The sequence below is a fragment of the Narcine bancroftii genome, chromosome 12 (genome assembly GCF_036971445.1).
Source record: "Narcine bancroftii isolate sNarBan1 chromosome 12, sNarBan1.hap1, whole genome shotgun sequence".
Classification (NCBI taxonomy): Eukaryota; Metazoa; Chordata; class Chondrichthyes; order Torpediniformes; family Narcinidae; genus Narcine; species Narcine bancroftii.
In genome coordinates, this window is record NC_091480.1 from 16,716,250 (window position 1) to 16,733,491 (window position 17,242).

At 41.2% G+C, this 17,242-nt stretch overlaps 1 protein-coding gene across 5 annotated transcripts in view; it reads right to left on the reverse strand.

Moving 5' to 3' along the window:
- Positions 1-17,242, reverse strand: part of mapk8ip3 (mitogen-activated protein kinase 8 interacting protein 3) — a 408,818-nt gene that overhangs the window by 331,455 nt on the left and 60,121 nt on the right. For all 5 annotated transcript variants that reach the window (XM_069906190.1, XM_069906189.1, XM_069906187.1 and 2 more), the window contains exons 9-11: positions 9,940-9,997; positions 7,983-8,135; positions 754-820 (exon numbers count right to left, since the gene is read on the reverse strand). In XM_069906190.1, the coding sequence (XP_069762291.1) occupies positions 754-820; positions 7,983-8,135; positions 9,940-9,997 (278 nt within the window). The remainder of the gene's footprint in view (positions 1-753; positions 821-7,982; positions 8,136-9,939; positions 9,998-17,242) is intronic.

Below are 17,242 nucleotides of genomic sequence, written 5' to 3' on the forward strand. Positions count from 1 at the left end.
ACAAATTTAATCACTATTTTTAATATACATTTAGAGACAGTCACTGTAAAGACAGTCACTTCCATAAGCATGGCATAGAATGACACAGACCTAATGTAGATGACTGGGATTAGTGTTAATGGGCAATAAATGTCAGCATGGACATGCAGGACTGAATGAAGATCAACATTTCAAACCTAACACTAAGGTCTCAATACCTCTGAATCTTGGACTACCTGCAGCAATCATCTCAATGCTTTGGGAGAGTACTTCTGACCTTTCCTCCACAACACCATCAAATTCACTGGGAGGACCAGCAATAGCATCCCTTTGCAGGCCAGAATCCTGAGCAAAGAGGCCCTCCTGAAACAAAGTTGCCTCTGAGATAGGCCATGTGGTTTGCATGCCCGACATCAGACTCCTGAAACAGACAGTTTATTTTTAGCTCTTCCTCAGCAGGAGATTAATTAGGCGGACTGCGACTAGATTCATGAATGTTCTCAAAGAGCAGCATTCAGGACGGCATTAAGAATTTGAGCAGAGCATGAAAGCAGAAAATGCGAACCGGCTCCCAGATTGGCCTACATTACATGTCTCTTTTGCCCTCGCTTCATATTGCCTTCATTGGCCACCCCAGAATAAGTGGAACCATGTCTTTCCTGAAACCGAGGTACTGTCTGAGGAAAATTAAGGTCTTCTTTTCGTAACTAGAATCACGAAATCACACATTAACAGAGCACACAGACAATAGGATACAGAATTTCGATAACTTACACTCACGTCCTCCAGCTCTTCTTTGCCTTCCTTATTATTCATGGCCACAATAGCTTCCGATTTCACTCTAGAATTTAAAAAAAACATGTAGCTTAACTTAATCAATTAATTGAAACATGATTGACTTGGAATAGCTTGCAGGGTTTGTAGGCAGAGTCATGACATCATCAGTGTCTAGGAATGTGCCGATTAGAAAATACTAGTTTTGTTATTAAGAATTTTTAATCCATCTATAAATATGTTCAGCCGAAAGAGAGTGAACATCAGAATTAAGATGACACTTTCAATCTCTAATAAAATCAAGCAAAACAAACATTTGCGGTTTAAGAGAGTAAAACACAAAAATCTGCTATCGCCAAGATTGAAATAAAAACAGAATCTGGAGAAACTCAGCAGGTCAAACGGAATTCTTTCTATAGCAAAGAAAAAGGTACATAAGCAACGTTTTGGGCCTGAGTCCTTCATCAAGGTATGAGCAAAATGTAAGCAGACACCTGGGAAAGGGGAAGGAGCACAGGCATACTGGTGGATAAGGGAGGGAGAGCACAATAGCAAACAGGGAGGGAGGAATGGCTCTGTGAACGGAGAGTGGAGCGGGTGAAAAGGAGACAGAGGGATAGGGAGGAGAGGAGAGGGAGAATGGGGATTGGCCTAGCAGAAACCAGAGAAGTTGATATTAATGTCATCCAGTTCGAGTGCGCCCAAGTGGAAAAATATCAGTGCGTAAGTAGAGCGCAGAATTGAAATGGTTGGCCACTGGGAGACCCCTGTTCCCTGTCACTGATGCGGACAGAGCACAGGGGCTCAGTGAAGCGGTCTCCCAGTCTGTGCCCAGTGTCTCCAATGTAGAAAAGGCCACCACGGGGGCTTGGGATGACTCCTACAGATTCACATGGAAAAGCTGCTTCACCTGGAAGGAATGTTTGGGGTCCCAAATGGTGGTGAGGGAGGAGTTATGGGCATAAGCAAGGAACTTAAATGTTGAAGGCCTCAAAGGAGTCCTTCTCTCGCTGTGAATACTGCCAGTCTGCTCGCTCAGAGTCCTGTCCAATAAAGGGTCCAAAACACAATTAAAATCACCACCGACTAAGACATTTTCATTAGCTTGAGTTAACAGTAAAAAAGCTTCTGAAATAAACCACTCATCATCTATATTTGGACCATAAAGTTTCAGCAAAGTCCAAGATTCAGCAAAAATTTTACAGTTCACTCTTAATTCTCTGCCAACATACCCCTCCGAAGATTCCAATTCAAATGGTAAATTTTTATGATCTAAAATCGCTACTCCTCTTGCTTTAGAATTAAAAGAATAAAAAACATTCTAGGATACATTTGTTTTAGATGTGATAGATCAGGGGGTAAAAAAGGGGGAGGAGTTGCTTTGCTTGTTAAGGAGGACATTACTGTCGTGAGGTGGCAGGATGGTCTGGAGGGATCGTCCAGTGAGGCTGTTTGGGTGGAATTGAGGGGTGAAGGAGGCATGAGGGTGCTAATAGGGGTGTATTACAGACATCCAAATGGGCCAAGAAAATTAGAGGAACAAATTTGTAGGGAGATAACGTATATGTGTGAGAATCATAAGGTAGTGATCATGGGAGATTTTAACTTCCCTCACAATGATTGGGATACCCATACAGTTAGAGGGCTGGATGGGCTAGAGTTCGTTAAATGTGTTCAAGATTGTTTTCTAAATCAATTAGTAGAAGAACCGACTCGGGACTGTGTAATACTGGATCTCCTGTTAGGGAATGAGCTAGGTCAGGTATCAGACATTAATGTTGGAGAAAAATTGGGTCTAGTGATCATAACTCTGTTAGTTTTAGGGTAGTTTTAGGGAAGAGCAAGGAGGGGCCTAAAGTTGAGGTTCTGGTTGGAGAAGAGCAAATTTCGAAGGAATAAGAAGGGATTTGGGGAGAATTGAGTGGGACAGGATATTTTCAGGTAAGGATGTAAATGAAAAATGGAGGATATACAAAAAAGAAATTTTGAGGGTACAGAGTATATATGTCCCAGTGAAGATCAAAGGAAAGGCTGGAAGTCATAGGGAGGCTTGGTTTTCGAGGAATATTGGAAATTTGGTTAGGAGAAAATGGGAGGTGTACAAGAGGTATAAAGAGCAGGGAGCTGAGAATTTGAAGGAGGACTACAAGGAGTGTAAAAGGAATCTTAGGAAAGAAATTAGAAAGGCCAAAAAAAGGCACGAAGAGGCTTTGGCAGACAGAGTAAAAATAAATCCAAAGGGTTTCTATAGGTACATTAAGAGTAAAAGATTAGTGAGGGATAAAATTTGTCCCCTTGTAGATAGCGAGGGTAGGCTGAGTGAGAAGTCAGAGAAATCGGGGAAATTTTGAATGATTTCTTTGCCTCAGTATTCGCTAGGGAAAAAAATATTGAACCAGTTGAAGTAAAGAAAAAAAGTGGGGAGGTCATGAAGCATATAAGGATAACCGAGGAGGCAGTGATGGCTGTGTTGAAAATGATAAAGGTGGATAAATTTCCGGGACCGGACAAAATATTCCCAAGGACACTCAGGGAGGCTTGTGGACAGATAGTGGGGCCATTAACAAAGATATTTAGGATATCACTGGCCAAAGGATTGGAGGGTGGCGCATATGTGGTTCTGCTGTTTAAGAAGGGGTCCAAATGTAAACCTGGGAATTATAGGCCCGTGTGTCTGATGTCTGTGGTGGGCAAGTTGATGGAAAGTGTTCTGAGGGATGGTATTTACAAATATTTGGAGGTACAAGGATTGATAGGGAGTAATCAGCATGGTTTTGTCAGGGGTAGATCATGCCCCTGGCTGAGTTTTTCGAGGGGGTTACAAAAAAGGTTGATGAAGGGAAAGCTGTGGATGTTGTCTATTTAGACTTTAGCAAATACTTTGGCAAATACTAGAGCGCATCGGATGTCCCCCAAAGTTCCTCAACATGATTATCCAACTGCACGAAAACCAACAAGGTCGGGTCAGATACAGCAATGAGCTCTCCGAACCCTTCTCCATTAACAATGGCGTGAAGCAAGGCTGTGTTCTCGCACCAACCCTCTTTTCAATCTCCTTCAGCATGATGCTGAACCAAGCCATGAAAGACCCCAACAATGAAGACGCTGTTTACATCCGGTACCGCACGGATGGCAGTCTCTTCAATCTGAGGCGCCTGCAAGCTCACACCAAGACACAAGAGAAACTTGTCCGTGAACTACTCTTTGCAGATGATGCCGCTTTAGTTGCCCATTCAGAGCCAGCTCTTCAGCGCTTGACGTCCTGCTTTGCGGAAACTGCTAAAATGTTTGGCCTGGAAGTCAGCCTGAAGAAAACTGAGGTCCTCCATCAGCCAGCTCCCCACCATGACTACCAGCCCCCCCACATCTCCATCGGGCACACAAAACTCAAAACGGTCAACCAGTTTACCTATCTCGGCTGCACCATTTCATCAGATGCAAGGATCGACAACGAGATAGACAACAGACTCGCCAAGGCAAATAGCGCCTTTGGAAGACTACACAAAAGAGTCTGGAAAAACAACCAACTGAAAAACCTCACAAAGATAAGCGTATACAGAGCCGTTGTCATACCCACACTCCTGTTCGGCTCCGAATCATGGGTCCTCTACCGGCACCACCTACGGCTCCTAGAACGCTTCCACCAGCGTTGTCTCCGCTCCATCCTCAACATCCATTGGAGCGCTTACACCCCTAACGTCGAAGTACTCGAGATGGCAGAGGTCGACAGCATCGAGTCCACGCTGCTGAAGATCCAGCTGCGCTGGATGGGTCACGTCTCCAGAATGGAGGACCATCGCCTTCCCAAGATCGTGTTATATGGCGAGCTCTCCACTGGCCACCGTGACAGAGGTGCACCAAAGAAAAGGTACAAGGACTGCCTAAAGAAATCTCTTGGTGCCTGCCACATTGACCACCGCCAGTGGGCTGATATTGCCTCAAACCGTGCATCTTGGCGCCTCACAGTTTGGCGGGCAGCAACCTCCTTTGAAGAAGACCGCAGAGCCCACCTCACTGACAAAAGGCAAAGGAGGAAAAACCCAACCCCAACCAACCAATTTTCCCTTGCAACCGCTGCAATCGTGTCTGCCTGTCCCGCATCGGACTTGTCAGCCACAAACGAGCCTGCAGCTGACGTGGACTTTTTACCCCCTCCATAAATCTTCGTCCGCGAAGCCAAGCCAAAGAAAAGAAGACTTTAGTAAAGCTTTTGATAAAGTTCCCCACAGGAGGTTAGGAAAAAAGGTGGAGGCATTAGGTATAAATAAAAAGGTAGTGAAATGGATTCAGCAATGGTTGGATGGGAGGTGTCAGAGAGTAGTGGTAGAAAATTGTTTGTCCAATTGGAGGCCGGAGACTAGTGGAGTTCCTCAGGGATCGGTCCAGGGTCCACTATTGTTTGTTATATATATTAACGATCTAGAAGTAGGGGTGGAGAATTGGATAAGCAAGTTTGCGGATGATACAAAGATTGGTGGTGTTGTGGACAGTGAGGAAGATTACCGTAGATTAAAAGGTGATTTAGGAAGGCTGGAGGTGTGGGCTGAGAAATGGCTGATGGAATTTAATACAGATAACTGTGAGGTGTTACATTTTGGAAAGGCAAATCTAAATAGGTCATATGCATTAAATGGTAGGCTATTGAGATGTGCAGAGCAACAAAGGGATTTAGGAGTGATGGTAAATAGTACCCTCAAGGCTGATACTCAGGTAGATGGTGTGGTGAAGAAGGCATTTGGAATGTTGGCCATAAATCGAAGTATTGAATTCAAGAGTAGGGAGATTATGATGAAATTGTACAAGGCATTGGTGAGCCCAAATTTGGAGTACTGTGTACAGTTTTGGTCACCAAATTATAGGAAAGATATAAACAAAATAGAAAGAGTGCAGAGAAGGTTCACGAGAATGTTGACAGGATTTCAAAGTTTGAGTTGCAGGGAAAGGTTGTGCAGACTAGGGCTTTTTCTCTGGAGCGTAGAAGATTGAGGGGGGGGGGTTTGATAGAGGTGTTTAAGATTTTAAAAGGGACAGACAGAGTAAATGTGGTTAGGCTTTTTCAATTAAGAGTGGGGGAGATTCAAACTAGAGGGCATGGTTTAAGATTGAAGGGGGAAAATTATAAGGGGAACATGAGGGGAAATTTCTTTACGCAAAGGATGGTAGGGATGTGGAATAAGCTTCCGGCAGACGTGGTCGAGGCGGGATCATTGGTTACATTTAAGGATAGACTGGATCGTTACATGGAGAGGAGAGGACTGGAGGGGTATGGACCGGGTGCTGGTCAGTGGGACTAGGAGGGTGGGGATTTGTTATGGCAAGGCCAAACTGGCCTGTTCTGTGCTGTAAGTGGTTATATGAAGTCATCCTTATTTTATCTGGAAAAAATAGTGAACAATTTTTCTCAGAGGAACAGAAGAGCAAAAGTTAGAAGCAAAAACAGTTGATGTTGATGCATAGGGATGATTTTAACTTGTTGCACCTGTGGTGATGAGGAATTGAAAATTCACAATGAGCGCTCTGTGGTCTGATTTCTCCATTAACAACAATGTAGCAAATGCCATTCTGCCAAAACACTTCTGACTTCAAGTTCCTTTTTATATACAAATTGTGGTCCGAGGAATCGGATTACCAGCAGATGTAATATAATTGGCTCTCTAGTCAGCTCTGGATCACCTCAGAAACAGAAATTCATACATACAGTTGCTTTTCATAGACTACAGCTCGGCCTTCAATACCATTATTCCCTCTATGCTGGTCAAGAGCTACAAACTTTAGGCCTCTGTATCCCATTCTGCAACTGGATCCTTGATTTTCTCATTGGAAGACCACAGTCAGTACGAATTGGAAAGAACATCTCCTCCTCACTGATCGTCAACATCCCAAGGATGCGTATTTAGCCCATTGCTCTACTCATTATACACCCATGACTGTGGCCAGGCGCAATCCCAATGCCATCTATGTTTGCCAATGACATCACAGTTGTCGGCAGAATCACAAGTGGCAAAGAGGAAGGGTACAAGAGGGTGATAGATCAACTCGTTGAATGGTATAACGAAAACCACCTTGTGGTCAATGTTAGTAAAACCAAGGAGATGATTGTGGACTTCAGGAGGAAGTCAGGGGAACACGACCCGGTCCTCATCAAGGGCTCAGTAGTGGAGAGGGTCAAGAACTTCAAATTGCTGGGTGTCAACATCTCCAACGATCTGTCCTGGAGTCTCCACATTGATGCAATCTCAAAGGTGGCTTGCCAGTAGCTATACTTTGAGAGGTGCCTGAGGAGATTCGGTATGTCACCGAAAATGCTCAAAAACTTCTACAAGTGGAGAGCATTCTGCCTGATATGGAGGTGTCAACTCTCAGGACAAGAATAAACTCCAGAGGGTTGTTAACTAGGTCTGCGACATCACAGGCACCAGACTTCACTCCATTGAGGACATCTACATGAGGCGGTGTTTTAAAAAAGCAGCCTTTATCCTCAAAGACCCCCCACAATCCAGGCCATCCCCTCTTCACCACGGCAAACCTTTCACGTGCACCATGCTAGGGATTTTGAACTTCATTCAGCATGAATGGGTGCATTTCGAAATGGGGAAAGCACGATGGGAAGTGGAGAAAGCCGAGCTGCAGTAAGCAGAGGAACATTGGAAAGAAACTGCCCTAGTACACCCTAGCTTAATCCTCACCTCACAGGAGATCGATTGCTGAGGTCAAGCAAGTTTTAAAATGTATTTTATGCTGAAGAAATGCAGCAATTTTTTTAAAAACCTTCTATTGTTGCAGGGTCAGTGGTGCGCTGCCCTCTTGAATTTAAAGATGGCGTCCCCTGGTTATGTCATTAGCCGAAAGAGCCCAGGCAAGAAAAAAACTGAAATTACTATTTTTTTATTAGTGGTAGCATCAGTGCAGCCCGCTGTTCAACCACTGAAACATAATCCAGCCCACACGTGGTAAAAGATTGCCTGATTTACAGTAATGGAATTTATGCATGAAGGATGAACACCATGGATGTGAAAAGACTTTATATTGTTTTTCTTTGACATAGTTTTATTGTAAATAACATTTATTTTAGGGGGGAAAAAATATTTATCCCATGTCGTCAAGTGTGTTATGGGTACAGGTTTATAATGAGCTTTCACTTGACGTTCAGGAGCTGTCAATAAAGTGTATAGCTGACTTGCACAACAAATTTCTATGTGATAATAATAGATCCTGATGCACCATCTCACCGTTTTAGTTCTTCCTCCAGTTCCTTCATGCGGTTCTCAACCTTGGCTTTGGCTTGTTTGACCGTCTCTAGCTCCCCTTTCAGCACTTCCTGCTCGCTTGATAACTCATCCACCTTTGCAATCAAGTCATCCTTCACAATATTAAGGGCATTCCTTAAAAGCAGTCAAGGTCTCAGTGTTAGACTACGTTTAATTAACACCAACATTTCTCAAGTTCTTCCAGATGCAAATTAAGTCACCACAGAAGCACAGTAAGTACTTGTCATAAAATGTAAGATACATGTTGTGGAGATAATTAATGGTCAGTTCTGGCATAAAATTTAACTCCACACTCCTTTATAGTTAACCCAAGAAGCAGCTCAGGTCTTTGTTAAATTTTCAGAATTACTGCATAAGCAAATAACAGCCATTAAAGTGCTGGTCAGGGACAGGTATGACCGAACCTGGGAGTCGTTTCTCTTAACCTTGTCCCATAATTTCTTAATTCCTTAGCATTTCAGGCTCCACTCAGGTTGCTAATAAGCAATGCTGAACTTAAACAACTGCATTTTCCAGTGTCTAGATCTTTCTTCTGAATATGGAGGGATATTAATCGTCCAACCAACAGAATTTTAGTTTGATTTGGACATGTTCGGCATAGACATATGGGCTAAAGGGCCTGTCCTGTACTGAAGTGTTCCACCTTCTAGTCTTATTCCTCTATGAATCATCTCCAGACCATTTAATACCTCCCTCCTCTCCCACTCCAAGATTGATTATTGATGGGGATAGAATATGTCATAATTTCACAAATTAACTGAAACACGAACATGGTGTTCTATTTACACGGAACATTTGAACTGTTCTTTAATCTATGCCAAGTAAACTGGAATTGATTCACACCTTACAAATGAAAACAAAGCATACTTTTCATCTTATGGCACTAGGACAGTAATGGTAGGTCACACTCAGGAGCCAAAGGCAAAATAATAGTTTTCATTATATACACAATTTTTTATCTGCTCATTGCATCTACCAGATTCTTTGAGCAAATGAAGAAAAAAAGCAAAACTGCTCAAAATTAGTAAAATCAAATTTATATTATCCAGTTCTTCAAAGAAAAATATTTTAATACAGTATTACATGTATTAATGTAATTTCAATATGAAATAAGCAATGTTTATTTAAAAGTTTCCTGAACCACCTGAGTTGATGGAAATAAATGGTGCAAATCCATTCTGCATAATGCATAGCATTAAAATCATATATATTTTTCAGCTTGCTACATCTCTCAAGGTCACCATGCAGGCTGATAGGATAGTTAAAGAAGGCCGATGAGATGCTCGGCTTAATTAGTCAGGGCACTGAGTTCACGAGTCGAGAGTTCATATTGCAACTCTACAAATCTCTGGTGAGACCACATTCAGTTCTGGTCGCCTCATTATAGAAAGGATGTGGAAGTTATGGAGAGGGTGCAGAGGAGGTTTACCAGGATGTTGCCTGGATTGGGAAACAAGTCTTATGAGGCAAGGTTAACAGAATACATGGGGCTTTTCTCTTTGCAGCGTCAAACGATGAGAGGTAACTTAATAGAGGTCCACAAGATTCTGAGAGGGATAAATAAAGAAGACAGCCAGCACCTTTTATCTAGGGCAGGAGTAGTAAACACCAGACCACATCTGAACAAAGTAAATGGAGGAAAGTTTAAGGGTGAAATCAGGGCGTTTTTTTTAAAAAAAAGTGCTGTGGGTACCTGGAATGTCTTGCTGGGGGTGGTGGTGGAGACTGAAACATGAGGGGCATTTAAGAGACTCTTAAACAGGCACATGAATGAAAGAAAAAGAGGGTTATGAATGAGGTTTAAAGGTTTTTTTAAAATATAGGTTGGTATAACATTGAGGGCCAAAGGGCCTGCATTGTGCTGTAATGTCCTGTGTTTATACATTAGTAAAAGCAGTAAACCAATCACATTCCTTACTTGGTTTCCAAAAGCTGAGTGTTCTCCATGATGAGATTTTCAACTTCCTTTCCCATTCCTGGAAGACGCACAAGTTATTTCCATTCATTATCAACATTGATTTCTCAAACTATTGATGTACACCAAGAACATGTACAAATACAAATGTAAGCATATGTGCACATTCACACACTTATTTAAAGATGGGGATTTCATACATCACAGTCTAGCTAATCATCATACTGGTGCAGAATACATGATGTGAAAGATCCCTCACACCTTGTATAAATAGACACATTCATACACCAAGTATTACTATGGATAGCATGAGTGGAACATGTAGGCCTCTGATCGCAGATGAATCTCAGAAAGCACATGCACCCCAGTGGTTCCATCAATCTCTTGGTTAATTCTGTGGGATCCTATCAGCTTTTTAAACTGCTCAATCCTCAACTTCCACAGGTTTTGATTTTCACTGTTTCTGGTGCAGTTAAATAAAAACATCATCCATATTCAATATTCTAAAATCAATTCTCCATCCACCTGCAGTGCTTCAAGGTTGAGCAGCCAGTCACAGACTTTTCAGAGTTTTCCCCATTGTGGGCACTTAATTTTGTTTTAACCTTTTTTTCTTTCATTTGCTAGATGAGGCTTTTGCTGCAATATTAATTCTAGTCTTCCTGTTCACTGTCAAGTGGCTGCTCCATACTTGTGAGCCCACTTGTCTTAAATACGAGAAATGAAGCCCAACTGACTGACAATGAGAGTTTACTTATATAGAGCTTTTAATATTAACAGAAAAGGAACGCTGAGTAAAAAAAAAAGTTGGGTTTTGAAGTTGAAAAGAAAGGAACATGTGGAGGAGAGATTTATGTTGGAAATTTGTCTAGCTCAAGGCCTGGTTTCAAAGATTAATGTTCAGGGAGTAACTTTTGAGAGATTTAATCAGATCAGTTAGAACTCATCTGATACTCATCAAAGTATCAGATAAGTTCCAGCATGATCTAAGAGTATAAATCCAACGCACCTTCAAACAATCATAGGAAAAGTACCAGGTTTATTTACTTCTCGATCAGGAAGACACCCAATGGTCTCTTCGCTGATCCATTGAAAGGTTTGACCAGGAGAGGCAACGGAATTCGTGCATCGAAAAAGAAGTTTTTGCTAGCCTACTCTCCGTTCTCCCTCCTTGTCTTCCTTCCTCCAGCTCTCCACCCCCTTTCTTTTCTATACACAAAGCCATCCCTCCTCCCCCTGCTTTCTGGTGTGTCCTCCCTCCCTGCCTGTGGAACTGTGCTCCTCCCACCCGCCATTTTGTTCGGGTACCTGCCAACATTTTATCATACCTTGATGAAGGGTTCAAGCCCAAAAGTCGGTTATGTATCTTTATCTTTGCTATATAAAGTACACCGTTTAACCCACTGAGTTTCTCCAGCATTGTACTTTTATTTCAACTAGGTTACCTACAGACTTTGGTGTTTGTACCTCAGCTGAGGGCACACTTTACTTTCTTCATCTCCCAAAAAATTAGTACTCATCCTTGTTGAGAGCCATGCCTGGAATTAAGCTTATGAACGTTAGAACAAACAACTGAAAGAAATTAGAGGTAGGATGAAGTGAAAATTAAGACATTTTCAACTTCACGACTGACATGTTTTGTAAGTCACATTACCTACCCCTTTCTCTCCTAATTTTAATTCCAAAAACCCCAAGGTGAGCAGCATTTAGATCATGGCCGGTAAGTGCACCATTAACAATTTTGGGACTTCATAGGTTTTAGTGGTTAACAGACAATGACATCAGTGCAATTCCAGGAGACATCATGGCTCTGGAAAGGACACAAGATCTAAAAATGAGTTAGCATGTATTCTATTATAACAATTGCCATCATGCATAATGGTCCTTAATGTGCATCATTTGTGCCTGTCTGTCATCAGCCACAGAAGCTTTTCTTTTACTTTACTATGCTGTTTTAAGATGAGTGGACAGGACAGAGTGAATAACTACTCTTCAATGACTTGCAAGAACAAAGAACTTGTTAATATATTTGTAGGGTTTTTAAATATTTGTAAATGTCAGATGGATGTGGCTTAGCCAAGAATTAAATGTCATTATGGCATATTCAAAGAGGTGTGCTTCTTCTGCACCTCTTCACTGCCCCCCCCCCCCCCCACATGACAGGATCCATGAATAAATGACCCTGTCACTGTGCAAGGCTCCACTGTTGAGATTGTAGCTAGCAGCACAGCAACTTCTAAAGGGGGCAGCAAAAAAAAAACAATGCAAACTTTTTCATGGGTCAGAATGAGCAAATTCTCAGTTAATGTAGCATATGTTTTGCACAATTGTCACAGGTCTTCCTTTCCTGGTACAGGTATTCCTCATGATCAGCATTCCCCTGAAAGATTTAGATTTTCCTATTCATGTTTTCTCTTCAAACATGAGGACTCTATTTTTCCTGAACTGTATAATTAGTTTATTTTCCCCATAAGAATCAGCTGTTCAAAGAGTTTTATTCTTGCATACTTAGAATGGTAAGACAAACAAAGCAGATTTGTTTTATTTATCTTTTTACTGGAGAAGGGGGCGAGAAGACCCACATGGAGGTTAGTCAGAAAGGTTCAGATGCTCGGTGTTCATGGTGAGGTCGCAAAATGGCTTTACATTGGTTATACAGGAGAAGTCAGAGAGTGGTAATGGATGATTGCTTCTCAGTCTGGAGGCCTGTGACCAGTGGTGGACCTCAGGGATCGATGCTGTGACCATTGTTGTTTGCCATCTGTATCATTGATCTTGATGAAAATGTGGTAAATTAGATCAGCAAGTTTGCAGATGACACAAAGATTGGAGGTGGTGTGTATAGCGAGGAAGGTTTTTGAAGCTTGCAGAGGGATCTGGGCCAGCTGGAAAATTGGACTGAAAAATAGCAATGGAATTTAATGCAGACAAGAGTGAGGTGTTGAATTTTGGAAGGACAATGCAAGAAAGGACATATACGATAAATTATGAGGGACTGATGAGTGCGGTAGAACAGAGGGACCTGGGAATACAGATACAATCCTCTGGAAATGGTGTCACGGGTGGATAGGGTTGTAAAAGAAGAGTTTTTGGCATATTGGCCTTCATAAATCTGAGTGTAGTAGTTGTGATGTTATGGTAAAGCTGTATAAGACATTGATAAGGCAAATTTAGGGTATTGTGTGCTGTTTTGGTTTACAGAACTACAGGAAAGATATCAATAAGATAGAAAGAGTGCAGAGAAGATTGACTCAGATGTTGCCTTGACTTCAGGAACTGAGTTTCAGGGAAAAGTTAAACAAGTTAGGACTATTCACTGGGCATAGAAGAATGAGGGGAGATTTGATAGAGGTATTTAAAATTATGAGGGGGTCTAGACAGAGTAAATGTGGGTAGGCTTTTTCCATTGAAGGTAAGTGAGATATGAACCAGAGGAGATGGGTTAAGGGTGAAAGGGAAAAGCTTAGTGGGAACATTCTTAGGGGGAACTTCTTCACACAGAGACTGTGGAACGAGTTGCCAGCTTAAGTGGGCTCAATTTTAACATTTAAGAAGAATTTGGACAGGTGCATGGATGGAAGGGGTATGGAATGGGTGCAGGTCAGTGGGACTCGGCAGAATACTAGTTCAGCACAAATAAGATGAGCTGAAAGGCCTGTTTCTGTGCTGTAATGTTCTATGATTCTTAAGGGCCATCAGCAATATCAAAGGAATCCAGTATATTCCCTTGTGGATTTGTGAAGATGCTCCTTTACTGGTTTGGGTCTTCTGATGGAAATTCTACTCTGGCTAACAATGTTGATTATAGTGCAGCAGGCACTGGGAAAGCAGAAAGCGCCTTACGCAAATTGGAATTTAGCTAGGTGTCTGCACTGTTCTTTAATGAACACTGTCACCTGCAAATAATAAATGGTCCAATGCATCTTCCACAATACTAATCTACACTTTCCCATCAGGCACCACCATTTGCGATTTTGCCACCTAGATCTGTACACACCATGCTGAGAAGTCCCTGTTACTGACTCCATCATTGCTGAAACTACTACCCTTGTTCAGGACTTATAGAATGGTCCTGCCCTTGATAACAGCAGCCTCTTTCATGGTTCGTCATGCTATTGGGAGCCTGGCATGCACTGAGTGCATCCACTTCATGGGAGCAGGGTATGGTAGTACCAATTAAGTTCTGAAAATCCCTGCTTCAGATTGGATCCTCTAGTATACTGAAACCAGAGGAAAGAACACCTTGTTGACTGGAGCTTAGCCATCCTTGCAACAGCATGCCATTCATAAGAGATAGCCTTAACTTCAATTATGACCTACAGAAGATAATGGAGGCATGGACACATTTAAAGAAAATATGTTAATCGTAGTCAAAAGAATTACCAATAAATATTAAAGACACATAAAGATGAAGAAACTCAGCAGGTCAAACAGTGTCCTTTGAAGGGCTCAAGCCCAAGACATTGGTTATGTATCTTTACCTTTGCTATATAAAGGACACAGTTTTGACCTGATTAGTATCTCCAGCATTGTGTGTTATTACTTCAATCACTGTGTCTACAGATTTTCATGTTTTACTACCAACAAATATTCATCACTCCTCCACTGTTAACTTCAAACCCTTTTTTTGTACTGAGGACTTTGCAGGAACTCAGAGTTTAGATTGTGAGTGGCACAGGATAATTTATACCCTGGTCTTTGAATTGATTTCAAATTTAAATGTAGCAAATTAACTACTCATCCCCAGCTACGGGGGGTTTGATCTACTTTTGATCCATCTTCAAGTTCTGTCTCAAATTAGCTTGGACAGTATCAATCCAATAAATTAAAAACCCCAATCAAAGATGTACCAAAAATAACTGGAGTTGAAAAATAAATGAATCATATAAACAGAAACGAACAAATAGCCTCATGATGCACTTGGCCTCTGCAGCTGACCTAAGCGTCTGAATGCTGGGAATGAATACAAAATACTGCATGGGAATTATTCCATGAACCAGCACCAGCGTACCTCAACTCACTGTCTGTGAACAAAATTCTAAATTATAAATGCAACTGTCACAAGAAACACTGCAAGTTAAAGAATTAAATCAAACTTCAAAATAATATACTGTATATAAATGAGGATCATTAAGAAGCTTTCCAGTCACACTTTGTAATCGGCAGTAAACATCCAGATTGATGGAATACACATTTGAAAAGCTTCCTTATTCACACTGAACACCAATAAAAGTTCCCTTGATGACCCTCTAAGGTTAACCAACTCGATGAAGATTCCACAATGAAGTTACGACACATCTGATAGTTGATAGGCCAGCTTTGTCATTGGTTGAGCTGCAATTGTCATATTCATTCTTGGCTAGTGGTACTAAATGGCTTTATTTTAGCATTGCTATGTTGTAATCTGACTCAGATACTCATTGCATTAAAGCCAAATGAAGCATACACCTGAAACATGAAATTACATTTGATTCTACATGTAATATAGCCTGCACAAATCAAATAATTCCAAATCAAAGTTCTATTTCACAAGACAAAGTATGACTTAAGATGTGCACACTGATGCCGTGTTTTGCTTCCAGTCACAAGTCTGAATTAAACTATTGTTCGCATCTATACAAAGGATCATTAAGTGATGAATAATAGCAATGCATATTTTAAATTTCAAGAATCGACTTGCCTTTTTTAAGTTTGAATTATTTGGTTCAGATATCTTGTTAATTGAGTTTATGCTTAATTCTCCTGTTATAACATTCAGATCAAAGGCAGAGGATGTTGCCTTGGGGAAGTTTCCCCTCCAATAATGAAAACAGTGATTTAAATTATCCTTTAAGTGGGATTCTAAAGAAGAAAGTTTCCTGAAATCACATCTCCATTACTGGCAATATTAGAAAGTTTTCATTAATAGAATCAAGCTACAAAAGTATTTGCTCAATAATATTAGTAAAGCGATAGATCTAAGTTTTTAGAGAGTTTGCCATTGCATGCTATTTGCTTCAATTATTATTTTTGACTGAAAAATATGTATAATTGGTGAGTGTTTAGGCCTATTTGGTACCTCAGTGGTTTCAGATAATGTTGACTGGGCCAGAATAAAACACTGTGACATTTCAATTGATCAATTCCAAGCAAACATTCTACTTCTCATCTCCCTATCAAATACGCTATCTTAAAAAATCACTATGGGAATCACAAGCATTAGATTTTTTACAAGGTGTCTATTGTCAGCTGAATGAATTCCCCTTCTTGCCCACTTAAAAGACTGTTCAATGAGTTCAGCTTGAACCCTCCATAACAGTTTATAGTCGAAGGATTATGGTCTGTCAGAAACTTAACTAAAAAATTCTGGAACCAAAGTAATATGGGAAACAAAAGAGGCGATCAGCCAAAAGCAGTGATACATCACAAGCCAGAACACAGAGACACAACCAAACTAGAAGGCCAGTGGGCAAAGGCAAGCAGAACCATTTCCCCAGCCTTGCACTATTCTACAAAACAAAAGGTAGAAGATGCATTTTACTGCAAAAAGGGTATGAAAATGTATGAAAGGAGGAGGAAAAAATGGTGGCAGGAACCTTACCGAAGAAATCATCACGTACTAAGAGGGAAGTCCAATAAGGGCATGGGGAAGGGAGCAAAAAGAGAGAAAGAAGCGGTTATGCACCAGTTCATTGTTTTTTCAGCCTTCATACTGATCTGACGGCTGATAAACTTAACTGCTGTACTGCACAGTGATTCATTTAGTGAGACAAAATGGACGTGTTCCACTCCTGCAATGTCAGTGATGATTTAATTACTGCAAGTCACAAAATGCACTCCAGGACAAATGCATTTTTAGCTAGGATAAAGTTGATCACTTTGGAAAAAGGATGGATATAATGCATCTGTTTTGGTTTGAAAAACTGAGCTCATTACAAATAGACAGCCTTCTTTACATTGCTTGAATATAAATGAAAAGAAAATTGGGTGCTGTTCGTATTCCTCAACCAGGCAAATTGCAAAATGGATAGTTTTTTTTCAAGCTATTGGTCAAGTCCAATTTCATAACCAGATAGTCACAATACACATGAGGAAGAGGACAACTTGAAGTCTGTCCCAGTGGCAATGAGCATAATGGCTGCAGACAATCACCTTCTGCCACACATGCAATTACTGAATATTGGATCAGAATTTGCTCAGAGCTTCTCCACTCCACTGCCTTAACTTTGCCACACATGCAGCAGGACATGGTCTAATCCTTAGATGTTTCACTGGTGGAGCAAGCTTTGAAGAAGCAGGCCTTGTCTGTGATGGCAACACCAGGCAG